General features: G+C 47.6%; 4 protein-coding genes across 8 annotated transcripts in view; 1 reads left to right on the forward strand and 3 right to left on the reverse strand.

The window, feature by feature from the left end:
- Positions 1 to 4,645, forward strand: part of LOC118598005 (histamine H2 receptor) — a 23,864-nt gene extending 19,219 nt beyond the window's left edge. For 2 of the 4 annotated variants that reach the window (XM_036209944.1, XM_036209945.1), the window contains 3 exons: positions 2,915 to 3,698; positions 3,772 to 3,925; positions 4,001 to 4,645. In XM_036209944.1, coding sequence (XP_036065837.1) covers positions 3,005 to 3,698; positions 3,772 to 3,925; positions 4,001 to 4,211 — 1,059 coding nt within the window. In that variant the 5' untranslated portion in view covers positions 2,915 to 3,004 and the 3' untranslated portion in view covers positions 4,212 to 4,645. Of the gene's footprint in view, positions 1 to 1,904; positions 2,216 to 2,914; positions 3,699 to 3,771; positions 3,926 to 4,000 lie in introns of all 4 variants that reach the window. The other 2 variants (XM_036209943.1, XM_036209946.1) reach the window with 2 other exon arrangements.
- sec23a (Sec23 homolog A, coat complex II component) overlaps positions 1 to 9,567 on the reverse strand; it is a gene marked incomplete in the record, with an annotated part of 12,861 nt that extends 3,294 nt beyond the window's left edge. Inside the window, 14 exon segments of the mRNA XM_036209938.1 lie at positions 915 to 1,068; positions 1,281 to 1,387; positions 5,474 to 5,563; positions 5,639 to 5,719; positions 5,801 to 5,924; positions 6,141 to 6,256; positions 6,399 to 6,557; positions 7,967 to 8,111; positions 8,184 to 8,260; positions 8,333 to 8,569; positions 8,647 to 8,733; positions 8,800 to 8,857; positions 8,930 to 9,207; positions 9,293 to 9,567. Coding sequence (XP_036065831.1) covers positions 915 to 1,068; positions 1,281 to 1,387; positions 5,474 to 5,563; positions 5,639 to 5,719; positions 5,801 to 5,924; positions 6,141 to 6,256; positions 6,399 to 6,557; positions 7,967 to 8,111; positions 8,184 to 8,260; positions 8,333 to 8,569; positions 8,647 to 8,733; positions 8,800 to 8,857; positions 8,930 to 9,150 — 1,656 coding nt within the window.
- A 1,463-nt stretch (positions 9,568 to 11,030) lies between these two features.
- On the reverse strand, positions 11,031 to 16,080 carry srp54 (signal recognition particle 54). 2 transcript variants are annotated; one of them, XM_024273738.2, is made up of 17 exons: positions 15,941 to 16,080; positions 15,051 to 15,127; positions 14,863 to 14,960; positions 14,707 to 14,798; positions 14,541 to 14,625; positions 14,364 to 14,468; positions 13,602 to 13,668; positions 13,422 to 13,479; positions 13,163 to 13,313; positions 12,938 to 13,086; positions 12,769 to 12,869; positions 12,593 to 12,679; positions 12,437 to 12,510; positions 12,253 to 12,361; positions 11,983 to 12,153; positions 11,780 to 11,875; positions 11,031 to 11,567 (listed from the first exon to the last, which is right to left on the reverse strand). In XM_024273738.2, the coding sequence occupies exons 3-17, from the start codon at positions 14,938 to 14,940 to the stop codon at positions 11,476 to 11,478; spliced, it is 1,515 nt and encodes a 504-aa protein (XP_024129506.1). In that variant the 5' UTR covers positions 14,941 to 14,960; positions 15,051 to 15,127; positions 15,941 to 16,080; the 3' UTR covers positions 11,031 to 11,475. The 2 variants fall into 2 exon arrangements, with proteins under 2 accessions (XP_024129506.1, XP_024129514.1); XM_024273746.2 differs by having other exon boundaries at positions 11,355 to 11,567; positions 15,051 to 15,130; positions 15,941 to 16,059.
- A 111-nt stretch (positions 16,081 to 16,191) lies between these two features.
- On the reverse strand, positions 16,192 to 18,888 carry haus2 (HAUS augmin like complex subunit 2). The gene is made up of 6 exons (XM_024273864.2): positions 18,327 to 18,888; positions 17,667 to 17,765; positions 17,522 to 17,591; positions 17,320 to 17,452; positions 17,147 to 17,255; positions 16,192 to 16,598 (listed from the first exon to the last, which is right to left on the reverse strand). The coding sequence occupies exons 1-6, from the start codon at positions 18,411 to 18,413 to the stop codon at positions 16,467 to 16,469; spliced, it is 630 nt and encodes a 209-aa protein (XP_024129632.1). The 5' UTR covers positions 18,414 to 18,888; the 3' UTR covers positions 16,192 to 16,466.
- Between the last annotated feature and the right edge of the window lie 222 nt (positions 18,889 to 19,110).

Raw genomic sequence — 19,110 nt, forward strand, 5'->3', positions numbered from 1 at the left:
GAGCGGCGCCGCGTGATGGCGTCCATGTGACAAACCTTTTCCAATTCAATAACAGAGGATAGAAAATCAATAAAGTCCAAGAGAATCTGTCCTGAATGACTTCTCTTTTTCTGCTGGGGACGTGGTGAAGTTAAAACACAATAAAATGACTTATGTATCTGCAGAACCATTAGAACCATGTTTTAATCTTCATGCCCCGCCCCCAACCCCCAATGCCCCGCAAAGGTCTGTGTATGACATGCTGTAGTGTGTGAATATCTAAAAAGGGTTCCAAAAAGTTGGTTCTAATGGTTCTATAAAGTTCATTGGGTTCTTTAAAGTTGAAATGGTTCTGGTGGTTTTGCAAAATTGTAAAGACTTCTAATGGTTCTGAACATTTAAAAGGGCTCTGATGGTTCTATAAAGTTAAAAAGGTTCTTATGGTTCTGTGAAGTTGAAAGGGTTCCTATGGTTCCGTAAAGGGTTCTGATGGTTCTGTAAAGTTGAGATGATTCTGTAAAGTTGAAAGGGTTCTGATTGTTCTGTAAAGAGTTCTGATGGTTCTGTAAAGGATTCTAATGGTTCTGTAAAGAGTTCTGATGGTTCTGTAAAGTTGAAAAGGTTCTGTAAAAGGTTCTAATGGTTCTGTAAAATTCAAAGGATTCTAATGGTTCTGTAAAGGATTCTAAAAATTCTGTAAAGTTGAAAAGGTTCTGATGGTTCTGTAAAGTTCATAGGATTCTAATGGTTCTGTAAAGAGTTCTGATGGTTCTGTAAAGGATTCTAATGGTTCTGTAAAGTTCATAGGATTCTAATGGTTCTGTAAAGTTGAAAAGGTTCTGATGGTTCTGTAAAGTTGAGATGGTTCTGAAAAGTTCATAGGGTTCTAATGGTTCTGTAAAGGTTCTGATGGTTCTGTCATTCCGTCTTCATACCAGTCGGATCAGTTGTCGGTCCAGCCATCTGAGCACGTCTGGCCCCTCCTCCGTTTCGGCGCGATACACCGCCAACCGGGCCATCAGAACGGCGGCCGCCTCCTGGTCGAAGGACGCAGCGATGCTCTGAATCTGAGTCTGAGCGTCGGCCCAGCTGAGGGGGAGAGGGGCGGATCAGAAAAGGCTTGATCAGAACCGGTCACAGAAAAACAGATGAAGCAGAACCACACAACCCAAGAGAGAACACAACCAGCTACACACACGTCTGGATTTAAATTCTTAATTTCATTAAAAAAGTAGAGCTCAGAACCAGAACTGGTCCTGATGTTTCTAAACTAAAGTGAAGACTGTAGAACCGGGCCGTACTTCCTGGCCGTGGTGGTGACCCGGATGCGTCTCTGTCCAGAGGAGTGCTGGTACTGGGTGACAAACTGGATGGCTCCCCGGCCGCCTTGAGGGATGGGGGCGTTGTGCTGCAGGAACAGAGAACACAATATTCTGTAACGGATCAGAACCCGTCTGAGACCGTGAAACAACCATTTGATTGGCCGTTTATGGCCCTACATGGTCTGTGGTTCTGGTTCTGGCTGCAGGTTCTGTGTTTTGGCAGCAGGAGATCTCGGGTGAATTCTCAGAGTCATGATGATGATGATGAAGAAACGGTCAGAACCTTAACAGAACCTCTGGTCTGAGGTTCAGCGCCGCCGTGGTGATTACACACCTGAACACCTGCTATTATCTGAGTCAGCCCGGCTGACAAACACAGCTTCTGTTTTTGTGATGCCTTCATGGATCGTGTCCAGAACATGGAAAGTGACATCAGGTCCTGGTTCTGGGGACACAGAAGTTTGGGGTGGCGCTGTTTCAGTTGCCGTGACGGCAGAGTTTACGGTTCAAAGGCCGCGGCGCACAAACAAACTCCGGATATTAGATGTTGACTTTGCAGTTCCTAGATTGCTGCCATCATCCTCATCATCACCATCTCAGCAGGTGACCGACAGGAGCGCCATGGCAACGCCCCGGCGGAGGACACGCCCCCCGCAGCGCCAGCTCACCTGCTTACTCACAAACAGATCAGATCAGATGGAAACCTTCTTGTGTTGATCATTCCATGAGGTAGACTGGACTGTCCCGGACCCGACAGAAGAGAAGATTTTGACTGCCAACAAACCAATGGTGAGGACGGAACCAAACAAGCGTTTCTCTCTGGAAACCAACCGGTATTCACTCATAGGAGGAGTTCTGCAGTATTTACGGACTCTTTGGACCTCAGAACCAGCAGAGAACACCGCCGGCTGACGGTACGTCAATATTCCTGGTTTATCAAGATAAAAACAAGCAAAAGAGGTCGTCTCCTCTAGAGCGGGGGTCACCTGTGATAATGCTAGTGTGAATGCTGTAATCTGAATTTGGCAACTGAAGGTGGTAGTGCTGATAGCAGAAGATGCTGAAACTGATAACTAAAAATGCCTAATATGATGGCCTAAAACACTGAAGCTGATAGCTAGCTAAAATATTTGTGAAATGCCAAATTAGCCTAAAAAACTGAAAAAAATCTAAATGAGCCAAAACAGCTAGCATGTAGCTGAAATATTAGCTAAACTCTAAAATAGCCTAAAAAATTGAGAAAAAGCCTAAATTAGCCAAAACGAGGTAGCATGTAGCTGAAATATTAGCTGAATGCCAAATTAGCTAAAAAAAACTGATAACATGTCTAAATTACCCAAAACAGCTAGCATAAAGCTAAAATATAAGCTCCAAAATTGACCCAAAAAATGGAGAAAAAGCCTAAATTAGCCAAAAACAGCTAGCATGTAGCTGAAATATTAGCTAAATCCCAAATTAGCCATAAAATAGTAAATCTGATAGTATGTGGGGGGACCTCGGGCCGTGGTTTGGGGACCTCTGCTCTACAGGATAACTCAGGAAACTCAACCCGATGTTTTGTCGAGATCGGTTACATCTCACCAGAACAACCGGGTCACATTTTGTTCTTGCAGGTCAGTTCTCTACCAAACAGCGGTTGGATCCAAACGGGTTCTGTCTGCTCCATGACGTACTCGGTGGAACGCCGCTGACCTCCAAACACGATGACGGATGTTCTGAGAGTTCTGTACGCGGTTCTCATGGTTCTGTCGAGCGCCGCCTGCATCTGTGGGAACCTCCTGCTTCTGCTGGTTCTGCTCCTCAACAAAGAGCTGTGGTCCGACACGCTGGGCTTCACGCTGAGCCACAGCCTGAGCGACCTGGCCCTCGGACTCTCCACCATGCCCTTTGGGGCCCACAACGCCCTGTTCTGGCCCAGCGGACCCCCCGGTGAGGGCCTCCTCTGTCAGGGCAGCGGCTTCCTGTTCCTCCTCCTGCAGGTTTCTTCGGTCCACTCTCTGGCCTGGGCCACAGTCGACAAGTTCACCGAGATCTGCTTCGCTCTCAGCTACAGCCGGATCTGGACCGGCCGCCGAAGTCTGGCTGTGCTGGTTCTGGTCTGGCTGTTCTGCCTCGTCAGTGCCTCTCTCCCGCTACTGGGATTCGGCAGCTACTCCTACAGCGAGTCGCGGTTCCTCTGCTGCCCAAAGTTCATCCGGAGCAGCAGCTTTGTGTTGCTGTGGACGGTGGCGGGCGTCGCGGCGCCGATCCTCGCCGTGTGCTGCCTGTACGGATACATCGTGTACGTGGCTCTAAAACAAGCCAAGAGAGGAACCTTCATGTGCAACGAGCTGCACTGTTTCTACGTTCCCGCCAAAAACTACCTGAGGAGCTCCATCGTCATGGTCGCCACCTCAGGTGAGTTCCTGGAACATCAGGTGTCGTCTCCGGTCGGGTTTTGGTTGAACAAAGTTCTTCATATTCTCTGCAGGCTGCCTGCTGCTCTGCTGGCTGCCGTACATCTCAGCTGTTCTGTACGAGACCTTCAGCGGTCAGCAGAGTCCGTCTGCCACTGCAACCTTCTCCACCTGGCTGGTTCTGACCGGGTCAGCTCTGAACCCCTGGATTACCTGCATGACCCAGGCGTGAGTACCACTCAGCAGATCCAGTATCATCTGGGTCCACACCAACACTTCAGCTATGACTCCACCTCTCTGCAGCAGGTACCGGGTCGCCGCGTGGCGAGTCGTCACTCGGACTCTTCAGAAGTGCCGTGGGACGTCTCTGCAGTCCCGATCCTGGACCTCCGACATCCACCTGAACCATCGGTTCAGCCCAACTAACAGCTCCACAAAAACTGTGAGCATGGACCCCCACGACCACACAGATGCCCCCTCGTCGTCAGTCCAGACACCGTTGCAATGCGTTTAAAGAGAACTCTGGGAAATGCAGTCCACACAAGCGACAGCACTCCAGAACCTGACAGCAACTAGCAGAACTTTACAGAACCCAACAGAAATGCAGCTTAGTAGTTGTGCTAGTGCATGGACCGGGTCAAATCACTCATCCAGAACTATGTGATACCAAATGGAAAAAACAGGTCCTCCTGCCCCAATTAGACAACTATTTATCCTCTTCTTGTATATTCTGGTCATAAAGACCTTCAAGTTCTGGACTTTTGGTCAAATGTGATTCATTTTCTACAAAGACATTAATATGGTGTAAAACTCTTTAAGACCAGATCCAGATCACTGATGTTTCAAGTCTTGCAGTGACCTCTGGATGTTCATGAAAACCACCTCACAGCTCAGATTTGTTTAACGTGTTACGATGAAGAAGTATAAAGTATAAAGTTACTTTCAGCTAAGCCGTCAGTGTTGAATCCACAGTTGGACCTCAGCGGGTCAAGAAAGCATGCTAGGATAGAGTTCTGCAAGAACAACCCGTCTGCAGAACAAAACGGTGTTGTGACCTGAAGGATCAGAAGAGCAAGTTCCCTCTTGTAGGTTCAAGTCAAGTCTTGCGTTGTTGGTTTTAAGTTCTAGTCTCAAGTTTGTGGTCATAGTCAGTCCGGTCTTAAGTCTTTGATTGCCTTGAATCTTTGATCACAAGTTCAATTCAGTTCTCAAGATGTGGGTCATAAGTACAAAAAAATTCTCAAGTCTTTGATAATAGTAGAAATCAAGTCTCAAGTATTGGGTTGTAGAATAAAACCACAAGATTTGGGTCAAAAGTTTGTCACTTTGGTAGCAAGTCAAGCAATTATTATCTTAAATTAACAACCAAAGTCTTTAGTCACAATCTAGATCAGGGATGGTCAACTCCAGACCTCGAGGGCCGCAGTGTCTGCATGATTTCCAGATATCCAATGACTGATTACCTGGTTCAGGTGTGTCCAGCCAATGAGAACATGCCAGAGCATGTATGTTGGAAAACATGCAGGAATGTGGCCCTCGAGGTCTAGAGTATCCTATCCCTGTTCTAGATCAATGCCAAGGTCAAAGGTCAAGTCAAGAACACTCACAGGTTAAAGTCTTGATAAAAAGTACAGCCAAGTCTTAATTTAGTCACAAGTCTTAAGTTTGTAACTTGAAAGTCCTTCTCAAGTCTGGAGTCTGAAGTCTTGGGGAAAGTCTCAACTTCAGGGCTGTGAAAACAAGTCCCCTAACTTTGACTAGAGTCTCTGTTTTCACCTGGTTGACGATCTCAAAGTAGAGGGCCAGGGTTGTGCTGGGATCCAGACCGCAGATCTTCCACTGAGAGGTCCCTCCAGTCCCGATCTCCTAGAACACAAACAGCTGGTGAGTTTCGGCAGAAGATGAGACCGGATCTTCAGGACTTGTGTTTGGGTCACTCACATTCTCAGAGACGCAGGGACCTTTGGCGTTCAAGGACACACAGGGGCCAATGGCTCCGGACACCTTGATCTCTCTGGAAGTCTTTGAGACAAAGCACAGTCAACATTACTCATTTGGGGCACAGGTGAGCTTGTGGGCGGAGCCTGCGTTGAGGGCTTTTACCTTGACTTCCAGTGTGCCGCTGAACGCCATCCTGAAGCTTCCCTGAACGTCTTTGCTAAAAACTTTTTGGAAAGTCTGGTTGAACAGAGCCGTGTTGAAGGAGTCGGCCATGACCATGTAGCCTCTGCAAGAAAGAGATGAGGTCATGTGACCTTCCTGCACCATTGGCGAATGAGGAGCATGTACCAAACTTTAGTGGTAACAAACAACACTTTTTCAAAACAGAACCACTTGAGGATCAAAACAACGTGCCTGGACTTGAAATAAATCATAAGTCTGACCGTCAGGACCAGGTTAGGTCAGCGGCAGTGTGTGCATGTGAGTGTGTGCACGTGCCTACCCGGTGTGGTTGGGGCAGCACTTCATCTCCAGCAGGCCCGTCTGGTCCAGCGCACAGGCGTAGATGTCGATGATGTGTCCGTTGGCGGCCGCTCTGTTGGCCAGAGACTCAAAGTGCTGTAGAAAACAGACACACAAAGAGAGACGGTTCAGAACCAGAACTTATCGGACCACCAGAAGACCTGTCTTGGAGCAGAACTTGTGAGCTGCTCCGATCCATTCAGCAGCAGGTTCTGAACTTGCAGTCGCTCTTACTCACCTTAGTTGCTTTTTTCATGAACTTGGCATTGTCCTTCTCGATGTCGTGCCAGGACCTGATGGGGGTCTTCAACTCGTCCCCCACCACCATGCCGGGCCCCTGAGTCGCCGGGCCCCCAATGAATGTCATGATCCGAGCTCCAGCGTTGGGGAAGGTGCACTGTTGGTAAACATGCCAGTCAAGTTCTGACTGAGGTCCATGCTACGAGCTATATAGGCTAGAGTCGCTACGTTAGCTTGTTGAGTTCGCAAAGTTGGACGCCATATTGGATAGGGCGAGATGCTGGTTCACTGCTGTGCAACAATTGCACAAAGAATGTGACTTATCACATGTACAATATTACCGTCAGCTGATAAAGGAGAACTTCTAGAAAACATTTTAGGAAGATCTGAATGAGTTTAGTCTCAATAGTGAACGTTTAGGCGGATCTTGTAGCCTATTGAAGGTTAATGGGAGCTTTAGACTTCACACTATTTCCACATTTTCTGGCAGGACCACCGATCTTCTTTGTTTTATGGAGGACGGTCATGGCATGTGTATGTGTGTTAGACCTCGGATCAAACCAGATGACCTGCTGGTAATCAGATTACTAAGCGAAAGGGAAAGAAACTAACCAGGATTTCCTCTGTAGCGGCGAGCAAAGAGCCCAGCCTTGCCTGATGTTGCGCAGGTCAGAGTCTTTCTGATAGAGGCCGGTGGGATCCTCTTGTTGATCCACGGCGCTGCGTCGCGACCGGATCCGGCTCGATAAGCTCACCAGAATTACTGGACTGTACCACTCCTTACTAGGGGTGTAGGGAAAAATCAATTCCACGATACATCGCAATATTTCATGTGGAGATTCTTGTATCGATTTAAAATGTTAACATGGCAAAATTTTATTTGTTTTTTCTCCAACTGAAAAATATTTTGTTCTGGAAAATGTTGACCGTTTCCTTTAAAAACAAATATTTCTTAATCTACCAAAATAAAAGCACCATTTGTGTGTAAAAGGAACTTGTATATGAGATACAGTTGCATTACTTGCTGTTGCGTTCGATAAATAAAATTAATTTGACCTTTTTATTACAATTAATATCAGGTAGAGGTTTTTTTTTTTAACATCATACTCAAAAGTGAAAAATGGTTCTGTACAGTCTTGGGATATATATATTGTGATACATTTCGTACCGCCAGACTCTTGCCAATACTGGATCACTAAGTGTAAACGAGGCTAAACGATTTGTTTAAATGTGTAAATATGAATATAATCACAACCATACATCAGATGTGCATTGTGTTTCCTATATAATAACATTTTTATTTATAGAAAAGTTTGAAATGATGTTCATTTTCCCTCGTTCTTATTTTTAGGATGTTTGGAATTGTTTCCCTTTAAAATCAGAACAAAATTAAGTATTTATGGTCATTTTACCGTATCTGCTAAGCCATATCTCTGGTTACTGACCTTTCCAATATGGCGTCGCTCTTTACATATCTTGGACAGTAATCGGCTAGCATAGCGTCTCTAGCAGTATATCTCACTGGATTGATGTAATACTGAGATCCTTCCTGACCCCGCCCCTCACCTCCAGGAGTCCCACCGCGATGGACATGGCGACGCCCAGCGAGCGCAGCGGCCTCTTGCCCTGCGTGACGGGCCAGGGGTCGCGCTGAAGCCCGCTCAGGAGGTCCATCATGCTCATGTCGATCTTCTGGACTGGCTGCAGGAACCTGGAGGAAGGCGCGCACAGAGGTGACGGAAACGGCGGCTGAGAGGAACACGGCGTGAGATCTGAGACTCACCTGTTGGTTGGAGGAGGCGCCGCCCCCTGAGGACCTCGATTCTGACCCGCTGAAGGTTTCGCGAGACCCAGCATCTCCTGCAAAGAGATCATGTCCGACACCATGATGGCTGCCTCCAGGCTCCAACCCCTGCCCAGAACCAGATCTACCTGCAGCTGCTTGGCGCTCAGGTCTTTGGTCCCCCTGAAGACGTAGCTCTTGGAGATCCCCTGGCAGCCCAGCTCGTGGACCTGAACCATCCGCCCGAAGGTGATGAGCCCCACCAGGGTGGTGGGGGGCAGCAGGGACAGTGACATCTGCAGGGAGTCCTTCAGGGCCTGCAGGTCCTCGTCGTCCATGCAGGTGTCCACCACGTACAAGAAGACCAGCGGCATCTGAGGCCCGCGCTGACAAGAGACCGCAGTGGGTCACACACCTGGAGAGGGGGCGGGTCACACACCTGTCGGCCTGCGGCTGGACTCACCTGGACCACGTACTCGATGGTGGAGAAGTGAGGCAGCAGCTCTGCAGGTTGGTTCACCTCTGAGATCCCGGCGTATGATGGCGGGAACTGAGAAAAGGACGACCATCAGGGGCGGCCCGCACCTGAGACACACCTGAGGGTAACCGCACTCACCTGATTCCTCTGGTAGCAGAAGTTACACGCCCACAGCTTGGCTCTGTAGTCCACCTGACTAAAACACACACAGCAGACCCTCAGGTGGGCGGGGCTTAAGGACACGCCATCCTCTGGAAGCTGTTCTTACCAGAGCGGGTTGAGGACCGCCCGGCAGGTGGCCCGGCTGCACAGGACCGGCTCGTACTGGATGGGGGGCAGGTCCATCCTCTCCTTCAGGGGGGTGAACAGGGCCCCCACCGGAACCACCATCCGGGTCGCCTCCAGGCGGCTGGACGGCCACACGTTCCAGCTGAAGCGGATGCCGTCGCGCTCCTCGTTCTGGGCGATGTACTCCGCGAAGGTCGCCATGGCAACGCGGGGGGCGGGGGGAGGAGGGGGCAGAGGTGCGGCTCACACAGGTAAAGGCTGCGAAAACGGCAGACACGAGTCTCAGAACCAAGTGGGACTCAAAACCCCGCCCGGAACCAGACTGATGTTCTCTGAAACGGACCGGAACACGGTTTGGGTCACCGGCAGCACATAGACGGTTCTAGCGAACTTCACGGAGCTGCTGACGTCATCAGCATGTTTACAAAAAATAGTTTACAAATGTGTTCTTAAAAAACCGGAAACTCAGCCTCCGAACCAGGAAGCCAGCCGGCTACAGCCTTTATGATTCCGTCCGGTTCGGTTCGGTCGGTCCAGTCCAGCAGAGAGCTTCCCTGGACCTTTAATGTTTGGTTCTATTCAAACCCCAAAGAACCTGCATGTCCTCAGCGGGACTGCATCCCGGAGCCGCTTCTACCTGAGGTGACGTCACACAGGTGTAAACCGCAGGGCCCATCGGAACCAGTGAAGTTCGGCAGAACTGGAACTTACCTCCTCTCAGGACCGCTGCTCCTCACCAGTGACGACTCAGCGGTTCAATATGGCGGCAATCGCCACGTCAAGACGAAGAGGGAAAAAAACGAGAGAGGTGTCACTCTGAGAGAAAATTCCGAACTCCTCCGACATCACCCGAACCGACGACCGAGACGTGGCGAACAGCACGAACCATGAATGTGTACAAGTTTTTGTGTGGAACACTGTTTGACTCTGAACAATAAAAAGGTTTGAAGATTTTTTTTTAACAGAAAATTTGAAAATCAAAAATTTAAATAAATCAAAACTTTGATGATTCTCAGATTTATTCCAGAGAAACAGAACAGAACCAAACAAAACACAAGGAGACCAATGTGGACCGATGAGAACTTTCATCTTGTAATAAATTAACGCCTTACAGTTTTACAAATCGGCACATGCAGCAAAAACAAAATACAGAGGTCTCACTGTGATTAAAATTCATGAAATGCAAGAATCTTGTTTTGCTGCATTGCACGTGTCAAAGTCAAGGCCCGGGGGCCGGATCTGGCCCCCAGATAATTCTATCCAGCCCTGCAGATCATTTTATTTTATTGTTATTAATGGCCCGATGTTATCTTGCGTTTATTTCTAACTTTTATAATTTTGACAAAATATTTTTTATGGAGGGTAAAATATTGGAAGTTATTTAAGGTTTAAGTTGATTTATTCTGGAATAATATTCCTGCCTTTTTATTATTCATAATTTTGTTAAAAATGTATGTTTCAAAGCTTTAAAATTTGGAATTCTGCTAGCTTTTTGGACTATTTGGCATTTATTATGATTGTTTAGGCTGTTTTGGAATTTAGCTAATTTAGCTACCTGCTAACTGTTTTGTCTAATTTAGGCTTTTTAAAGTTTTTAGGCTATTTTGGCATTTATCTAATATTTTAGCTGGATATCAACTTCAGTGTTTTTAGCTAGAAAATTCAGCATTTTCAGCAGCCAAATTCAGCTTACAGCATTCACATTAGCATTATCGGAAGTGATGCTATATATCTAGTTCATAATTATGTTAAAAAGTTACATTTTTAACATTTTTAAAATTCAGTTTTAGTGTTCAATAAATGTTTATCCTGTTCGACCTAAAGTGTGTTTTGGATTTGGGCGCCCTGTGCGATCGAGTTTGACACCCTGGCTGTATTGTATGGTGGTGGTGGCATCATGATTTGGTCAGTGGAGCCAACTGGTGTCCTTGTGGGTCAGCACCAAAACAAAAAAAAAGTTTTACTTGGTAAAAGTTGGTTCCAGTTTGTAATATGTGGTGAAATTATTGTTTTTCCAACCTGAATAAATGTTAGTGAGCTCAAAGAGTAAACATTCAGACATTTAATTAACCGCAGAAGAATTTCTTTCCATCCAAAAAGGCATTTTATTGAGAATTTAATAGAACATGAGCTCAAACAAACTATGAAGTCTGGGTTTATGTCTGTCTGAGATGTTCTTCAGAACTTTCCTCTGTGGACGAATCCGCCGGTTTCTCCGCCGAACGACCAAAGCAGCTTTAAAAGGAGCGACACAAACATTTATTCTGACCCAACGGATCATCTCAGATCAGGACCGGTTCTGCTACGTTTACATTTCACACTGAATCATGTCATCTAACACGAAGCTCGTCTTCCTCCTCCATCCTCCTCCTCTCTTAAGGAACACAGCAGCAGTTCGTCAGAGAGAGCGTCTCAGATCACGTCCTCCTTTATTCTGCAGTTTTTATAAAAATGTCATCTGCTGGCTCAGACCAGCAGGGGGCGGCTCCTGTCTTCCTCTGCGAGACGGCAGGGAGGCGTCAGCGGTCACATGTTGTTGAATCCCATCATGCCTTTCATGTTTCCCGCCGCTCCCTGCTGAAACTGACGCATCATGGACTGAAGACCGGCCATTCCTCCTGGAAGCACAAACAAACCTCCGTCAGAGAGGGCGGAGCTTCAGGGAGAGCCACAGCGGCAGCAAAACTGAACGGATCAACGAGGATCTACAGGATCTTCTCCTGCCAGATGTGGACACAAACATCTGGACCTCAAGGTCCGGTTCAGATGGTCCAAACAGATGCAGAACCCGGTCCAGATGTTTGGTTAGGAAGTGCAGTGACGGTCTCACCCATGTGGTGCAGGACTCGGGGGTCCATCATCTTGGCCATCTGCTGGTTCAGTTTTGCCATCTGAGACGGGTTCACGTTCTTGGACATGTCTCCTCCTGGAACCAAACAACACCAGAACTCAGAGGGAAATCTGTCAGTGACTCTGGAGGACCGAACGCTCCGTAATCTAGGAAGATGACATCATCCGAGTGGCCCCGCCCACCTTTGAACAGCCCTTTGATGCCGCCCATCTTCTTCACCATCTGAGCAAACTTGGTGTACTGGGTCAGCAGCTCCTGGACGTCTCTGGTGGCGACTCCGGATCCGCGGGCCACCCTCTGGATTCTGTTGGGCTGCTTACTGAACAGCTTCGCCCCGTCTTTGCTGTCCAGTTCTGCGGAGGAGGCAGAACCGCCGCAGAACAGAGAACGGGTCAGGTCCACCAGAACGACCTCAGCAGCTGTTGAGGTGTGACGGTGTGTGTTTGTGTTACCCTGGTCATTCATGCTGTCCATGATGGTCATCAGTTTCTTCAATCTGGCCATAGATTCCTGCTCGTTTCCTTTACTCATGAAGTCTGTGCCGAATCCTGGAATCATACCCTGAACACACACACAGGTGAGTCAGCACCTGCCCCCTCCCCCTCCCCTCGTGTGCATCTCTGTGTGTGAAGGTACCATGATCTGTCCAAAGGGGCCCATCTTCATAATGTTCTGGAACTGTTCATACATGTCCCTGAGTGTGAACTGGCCTGTGGGTCAGAGGTCAGAGGTCACAGGTCAGACCCACTGGGTTCTGGTGGGGGTCACAGGTCACAGGGTGGCGTTTCTCACCGTGCTTCAGCTTGTCGATCAGCTCTTCGTTGTCGTCCAGCTTCAGCTCGTTCACTCTGTCGATCAAGCCCTCGATGTCGCCCATCCCTGACAGGAAGAGGAGGAGTTACGTGGTTTCCATGGAAACACTTTCAGAACCAGATCCAGAGGACCTGACGGTCCCAGCGGAGGCTCACCCAGCAGTTTGCTGATGAACGGCTGCGTCTTGAAGGGCTCGAAGTCGTCGATGTGCTCTCCCGTCCCGATGAAGATGATGGGACTGCGGGTGGCCGCCACGCTGACGGGAAACAGGCGAGACGTCAGCCGACGCATGTGTGACATCATCGACGGAGGACACGGTCTTACGCGCTCAGAGCTCCTCCCCCTTTGGCGTGTCCGTCCAGTTTGGTGACGATCACCGACGCGACGTCCACCTTGTCCTTGAAGGCCTTCGCCTGAGACTCGCAGGCCTGACCGATGGAGGCGTCCATCACGTAAACGATGTTGTCCGGTTGCTATGGAGACAAAAACAGGACGGGCTGACACACCGGGAAGCAGATCGGGATCGGCAGGTGCCTTCAGGGAACTCACCACAGCGTTGGACACCTGGAGCATCTCCTCGAACAGAGAGTCCTCCTGCTTGTGTCGCCCGCTCGTGTCCACGATGATGATCTCGAAGTTCTCCGCTTTGAACTTGTCCACGCCCTCAGAGGCGATCACCACCGGATCCATCTCTGTGTAACTGAACGCAGAAAAGAACGCGCTCGTGAGAGGAGCCAGAACGCATCGCTGAGAACAAAGACAGGTGAGACGAGGAGCCTGGAGGAACAGAACCGGGGCGGAGACCGACCTGCCGTAGAACGGGATTCTGGCTTTGGTGGCGTTCTGTTTCAGCTGATCGAAGGCTCCTGCACGAACGCAGACGAGAGTTAGAGGACCGGCAGTTGGGGTGTTCATGTGTGTGTTCATGTGTGTGTTCATGTGTGTGTTCGTGTGTGTGTTCGTGTGTGTTCATGTGTGTGAAACGCACCGGCTCTGAAGGTGTCGGCACAGATCAGGCAGGTCTTCCAGCCTTTCCTCTGGTAATAGTAGGCGAGCTGCAGCACAAGTCGACAGTTTCAGGTGTGAACAGCAGAGGGCGACAGAGAGCAACGACACAGTTAACACCTGAGGGAGCGTCGGAGACGCTTTAACACAAAATCTTTAACATCCTTTAACTTTTTAACTGTCAACATGATAATCCAGGCAGATTCTGAAGGAGAAAAGCGACGTGTGTGTTGCAAATTTAAGTGTGTTGCAAAATTTGTGTTACTAAATCTCTTGTCAATTTGTGTGGGTGTGTTCCCTCAGAATCTGCTCACCGACCTTTAGAAACTGAGATCGTCTTCATGGTTACAGAGTCATATTCAGAACTTTATTAATCTCAGTAGTTAAATCGATGTAAATGTGTCTTAATTCTGTTGTTAAATTCTCTTTTTATTTTCTGTCTTTTACTGTGAAGCACTTTGTGATTTTTATCTTGACAGGCGCTATAGAAATAAAGATTATTATTATTATATTAAGTATGGGTGTAATTTTAGACGTAGCTCACAGGTGAGTTGTGTTATTTTTAGAAGCAGCTTGTTTGGTCCTTGAGGTCACCAGGTCGGTGACCTCTGATCTACGTTCACACCGGGCTCACAACTGGAGCTTCTCCGGTTCCACTCTCATGGGTTTCTTCAAACCCGTCCATCACAGAACATCTGTAAGAACTTCAGGAAAACCAGAAGCTGGTTCTGGACCGGGCGGTCACCTTGGAGCAGGTGGTGGTTTTGCCGCTGCCCTGCAGGCCGACGAACATGATGACGTTGTTCTTTCCTTTGGTGGGCGTCCAGGCCTTCACCCCTGGGTCCACCAGCTGGAACACATGACACACCCGTGAGCCCACATGATCACATGACCCGGTCACGTGACTCGGGGGCGGGCTCACCTTGACCAGCTCCTTGAAGACGGCGTGCTGGATCATCCTCCTCTTGTTCAGACCTGAGGCCATCTCCTCCAGGTCTATAGCAGCCCTGCAGGGACACGGGACTCACAGTTCTACTGGACTGGACCGGGTCAGAACCGAACCAGTGCAAGTGGATTCGCTGACTCACTTGACGTTCTCCCTCAACTGTTTGACCAGCTTGATGTTGACGTCTGCCTCCAGCAGGGCGGCGCACACCTCCTTCAACATGGCGTTCAACACCTGCAAAAGCAAACGGATCGCTCACCGGGTCAACCAGAACCTGTGATCACATGACCTGCTTTACCTCCTCATTGATGATGGTGGCATTGCTGAGTGACCTCAGCGCCGAGGTGATCTTCCTGCCCAGGTCGGCCAGAACCATGGTGGCGGTCTGAAGGGGTCCTGAAACCGAACCCAAAAATCACTGAGAAAACATGCAGCCGGACCGGACCGAGGTACCAGTGGGGTCCAGAATGCAGTTCAGCAACTTACTGTGTGAGAGAAGGCAGGACCACCCCCACTGAGCGCGCTCAGTAATCAGCTGACTCCCAGAGACGGAACCACTTCTTCTGCACAAGAACAAACCCAACAAAGATCCTCCGTGTTAAAAGATGCTCCACTCCGGCAGAAGAAAGAGGCAGCGTGAACACCTGAGATCATGTGACCACTCAGGTTGTTTTGTTTGTTTAACGTTTCCACACAGCTGAAGTAATGATAGAATATGACGCAACTGATGGTTGCTGAATGTTTAAAAAAAAAAAAAGGCTGTGGTTGAAACACGCCCAATAAAAGTGAAGGCCACGCCCCCATCTGAGCACAAGAAATAAACAATCAGGTGGTAAAGTTTTCTCTCGTTTCAGTTCATATTTCAAACATTTCAGAAGCAAAACTGTAAATTTGAGTTTCTGCCGTAAAGTTGAGGGGATTCACATCAAAACTATTTTGTTTATAAATGTTTAAACCAAAAACACGGATCAGCCCGTCACGTGTTCCGTTTGGGTCAAAACCTTAAATCAGAACCCTCTAATCCCCTGACGTGGTTCGGACTTGATGATGAGTCGGTTCGGTTCTGAACCAGTGGATCTATGCCAGCTGTTGCCCCTGCAATTACTGGTTGCGTCACCCAGCTCACAGCCCGGTTCTGCTGTGCACCTCCGAACCCTCCGGCCCACTTTTATCTCACTTCATCGAACCCAATATTCTCGCCGGAAGTTGAAACCGGACCCGAACACGACTCCGGACCCAACTACAACAACACAACGTAGCTAATAGCCGTTAGCAGCAGCTGTTTCGGTACCGTAAACCGGGTCAACGCCGAGTTCGGAGATGATGGCTGGCAAAGGTGCCGAACCGATACCCAGGATGGTTCGGGGAAATCTTACCGCGCGTCGAAGAGTTCGATCCAGCAGCAACAGAACCAAACTTTGTGAGATAAACGTCAATTAATCTGGGCCCACCCGGAAAACCACGTCATCTGACCCCCTCGAAACCGGAAAGGGTTGTAGTCTGTGGTCCCCACAGCGCCCCCTGCGCGCGGGAGGACGCAGAACACCCAGACGAGAGCCGTCACAGACCTTCTGCTCATCCAGGACTGGAGTTCTTTTTGACTGAGCTTAAAGAAAAGATTACCAACTTTAATTCAAACGTTTTATTTCACAAGAAACGAGAACAGAAGCAGAAAAAAATGCAGGAACACAAACAGAACCTTCCCTCAGGGACAGTAATGGTTTCTCTGATCTGTTTTTCTGCAGTCATTATTAAACAAAAACGTGAGGATCAGCTGGTCTGTGTGAAGATTAACGTGTCAGCAGTTTTTGGCCGATGATGCTTCAGAGGAGCAGCAGTGGAATGTGATAATGAGTTCTGGTTCTGGTATCATCAAGTAGCCGTAACGATGATGAAGGTCCATCAGAGGGTCAGTCCATCAGCAGCAGAGGCGGGGGGGTTCTTCCAGCTTCCTGCTGTTCTCCACTGCAGCATCCTGTTGGACAGAGCTTCAGTCTCTGCAGACAGAGTCAGCAGCTGAGCTGTGCACACGTCCTGAAAGAGACAAACCAGACGGATCAGAACCTCCTCTGAATAAAATGATGTTTTCAACATCTTAATGATAATGGAGGACATGCATAAAGAAAAAATGCTTAAAATTGTATTTCTGAGTGTTTCATTATTCAAACTGTTTGAAAATAGATTGTATTTGTGATGCAGAAAATACACTGGGAGGGGTTGTGTATCTATTATAGCAGATTCCTTTTGTAGTGCATATGTGTTACAATCAAGGCCCGGGGGCCGGATGTTAAAAAGTTACAGTTTTTGAGTTTGACACTCCTGTTGTAGGAGAAGAGGGTAAACTTGAGTTCAGGACTTTGGGCTCATAATATTCTGGGGCCGTCTTGGAGCCGTGTTGTTGTCTGTGGCCACGTCCTCTTGGATGGTTTTAGTGTCATGATTTAAATCATTTTTTCAGATCAGCAGAAAGTAAAAAAAATAAGATAAAATCCCACAATTAATTTTCCAAACCATATCTTTTATAAAAAAAATGTCATGTCGTCATTTCTTAACATGGATCAGGACGAGGTCATGTGACTGACCAGCACAGCCAGGCTGCTTCTGCAGTCCTCTTGGTTCCGGACGGCTCTCAGCTTCTCCTCCAGACGCTCCATGAAGTCCATCATCATTCTGAACGACTCCACCACGAACCTGAAACACACGCCTCTCATCAGCGGAGATACAAGACAAGACCGCGCCGGAGACGGCTGCTTACCTGTGCAGGTGAGCCGGGACGGGCAGGTCGGTGAGAGCCAGCGGCGCCATCAGTCTCTGAGTCAGACTCTTCTGCTCCTTCAGGACGGCCAGCAGGTGAGCGCCCAGCTCCTGAAGAGCCTCGCTCCTCCGGGCTGCAGGAGCACCGGGAACAGGTGAGACGATAACACAGGAAGGAGAGACGGAGGAAGAAGGAAACTCACTGAGATGGAAGGCGTGAGCGACGTCAGAGCTGTGCATGTCGACCTTTAGGAGATCCAACTGCAGCTGCAGCTGGAAAAAAGTAGAACCTGATCATAACTGAGACGTTGTTTAAGCTCCTGAAGGGAGGTACACTAGTTAGCTTACTTCATCCAGCTGTTTCTGCATTCTGATTCGCTCTTTAGCTTCATTAAGATGAGGTGAGAAGGCGGGGCTTGGCTCTGAGAAGGCGGAGTCAATTTCCTCCTAAATCCAGAAAGAAAAAAAACACTTAAAATATGGAATTACAAACATAGAAAACAAACCTTAATATTTAAATCGGTCAAAATGATGAAATTCGGGCACTTCATAAAGTTTATTATAGATAATAATCCTTAAATAATGTCTGCAGAGAGTCGATTCTGAAGAGAAGAACTCGAAGGAATCTCACATCTAACTTAGGCTGCTAAAAATTAAATAATACATATTTTTTTGTTTGAATTGAGAATGAAACCGATTATTATAATAAGAATGTTTTTGGTTTCTGTAGTTGTGATCAGGGGAATGGTGAGGCTTTTATTTATTTATTTTAATATGCATTTATTTCAAGCTTATTTAAATTCCTTAAAAAAAAAAAAAGAAAAAATGTAATCAACAGCATAAAACGGAGAAATCCTAAAAATGCTTACCTGAAACATAATCTCACATAATTTATCTTAAAAATCTAAATATTCATTTTTTTACTTTATTTTTTTGTATTCGTTAATAAGTATAATATATGTGTTTTATTCTTTTGAATGCAGTCCGGACTCCGGTTCCGGTTCTGACCTGAGAAACCGCTCCAGACGCCACACATCTGGACAGCAGGCTGGCAGCTGGAGTCACGGTGAACGGAGAACAATCCCAACGATCCATCTGACCTCCTGGTTCTGGTTCGTAGGTGGTTCTGCTCCCGATTTCGCACTTTTCACAAACGCAAATATCCAAACAAAACGATGTTTAAAAAAATCACGAGGAGTGAAGCATCTCCATTCCGTTGATCTTTGTTAGCTCAGACCGGTAACTTTAACATTAAACCGCAAACTGGATCTTCGGAACCAAAGCGGAAGCCTCGGATGTACTTGTGTAAACAAATATTTATGCTAACTGAAACTTCCGAACCGCTGTTTTGCGTGTTTGCTTCACTGACGAAGACTTGACAGAACCGATTCACAAGAACCCGAACGGTTCCGGTACCAAACCTCACACTGTTTTTTTTTCTGCCTTGCTTTCAAAAACGGACGTTTTGGGTCAGAAAAACCAAAATAACAAACTTACAGAGACGCCTAAAACCTAACAACTACAAATCCCATTCATATTCCCGCCTGATGTGTCACTTCCGGTTTGGTGTGAACATCCGTTCCGATGTCAAAATAAAACATTAAGCCAAACATACTGGATATTATCCTATAAATATTTTAACTAGTAAAATAAGATACATTTCTTTTAAAATATTATATAAATTACATCCTGCTAAATGTTTTGTCTTCCACAGATTCCAAAATTATATTGACTCCAGCTTTTTGGACAACAACATTTTGGACTGGTTTATTGACATTTCTGGAAAAACAAA

The sequence above is a fragment of the Oryzias melastigma genome, linkage group LG22 (assembly GCF_002922805.2).
Source record: "Oryzias melastigma strain HK-1 linkage group LG22, ASM292280v2, whole genome shotgun sequence".
NCBI lineage: Eukaryota > Metazoa > Chordata > Actinopteri > Beloniformes > Adrianichthyidae > Oryzias > Oryzias melastigma.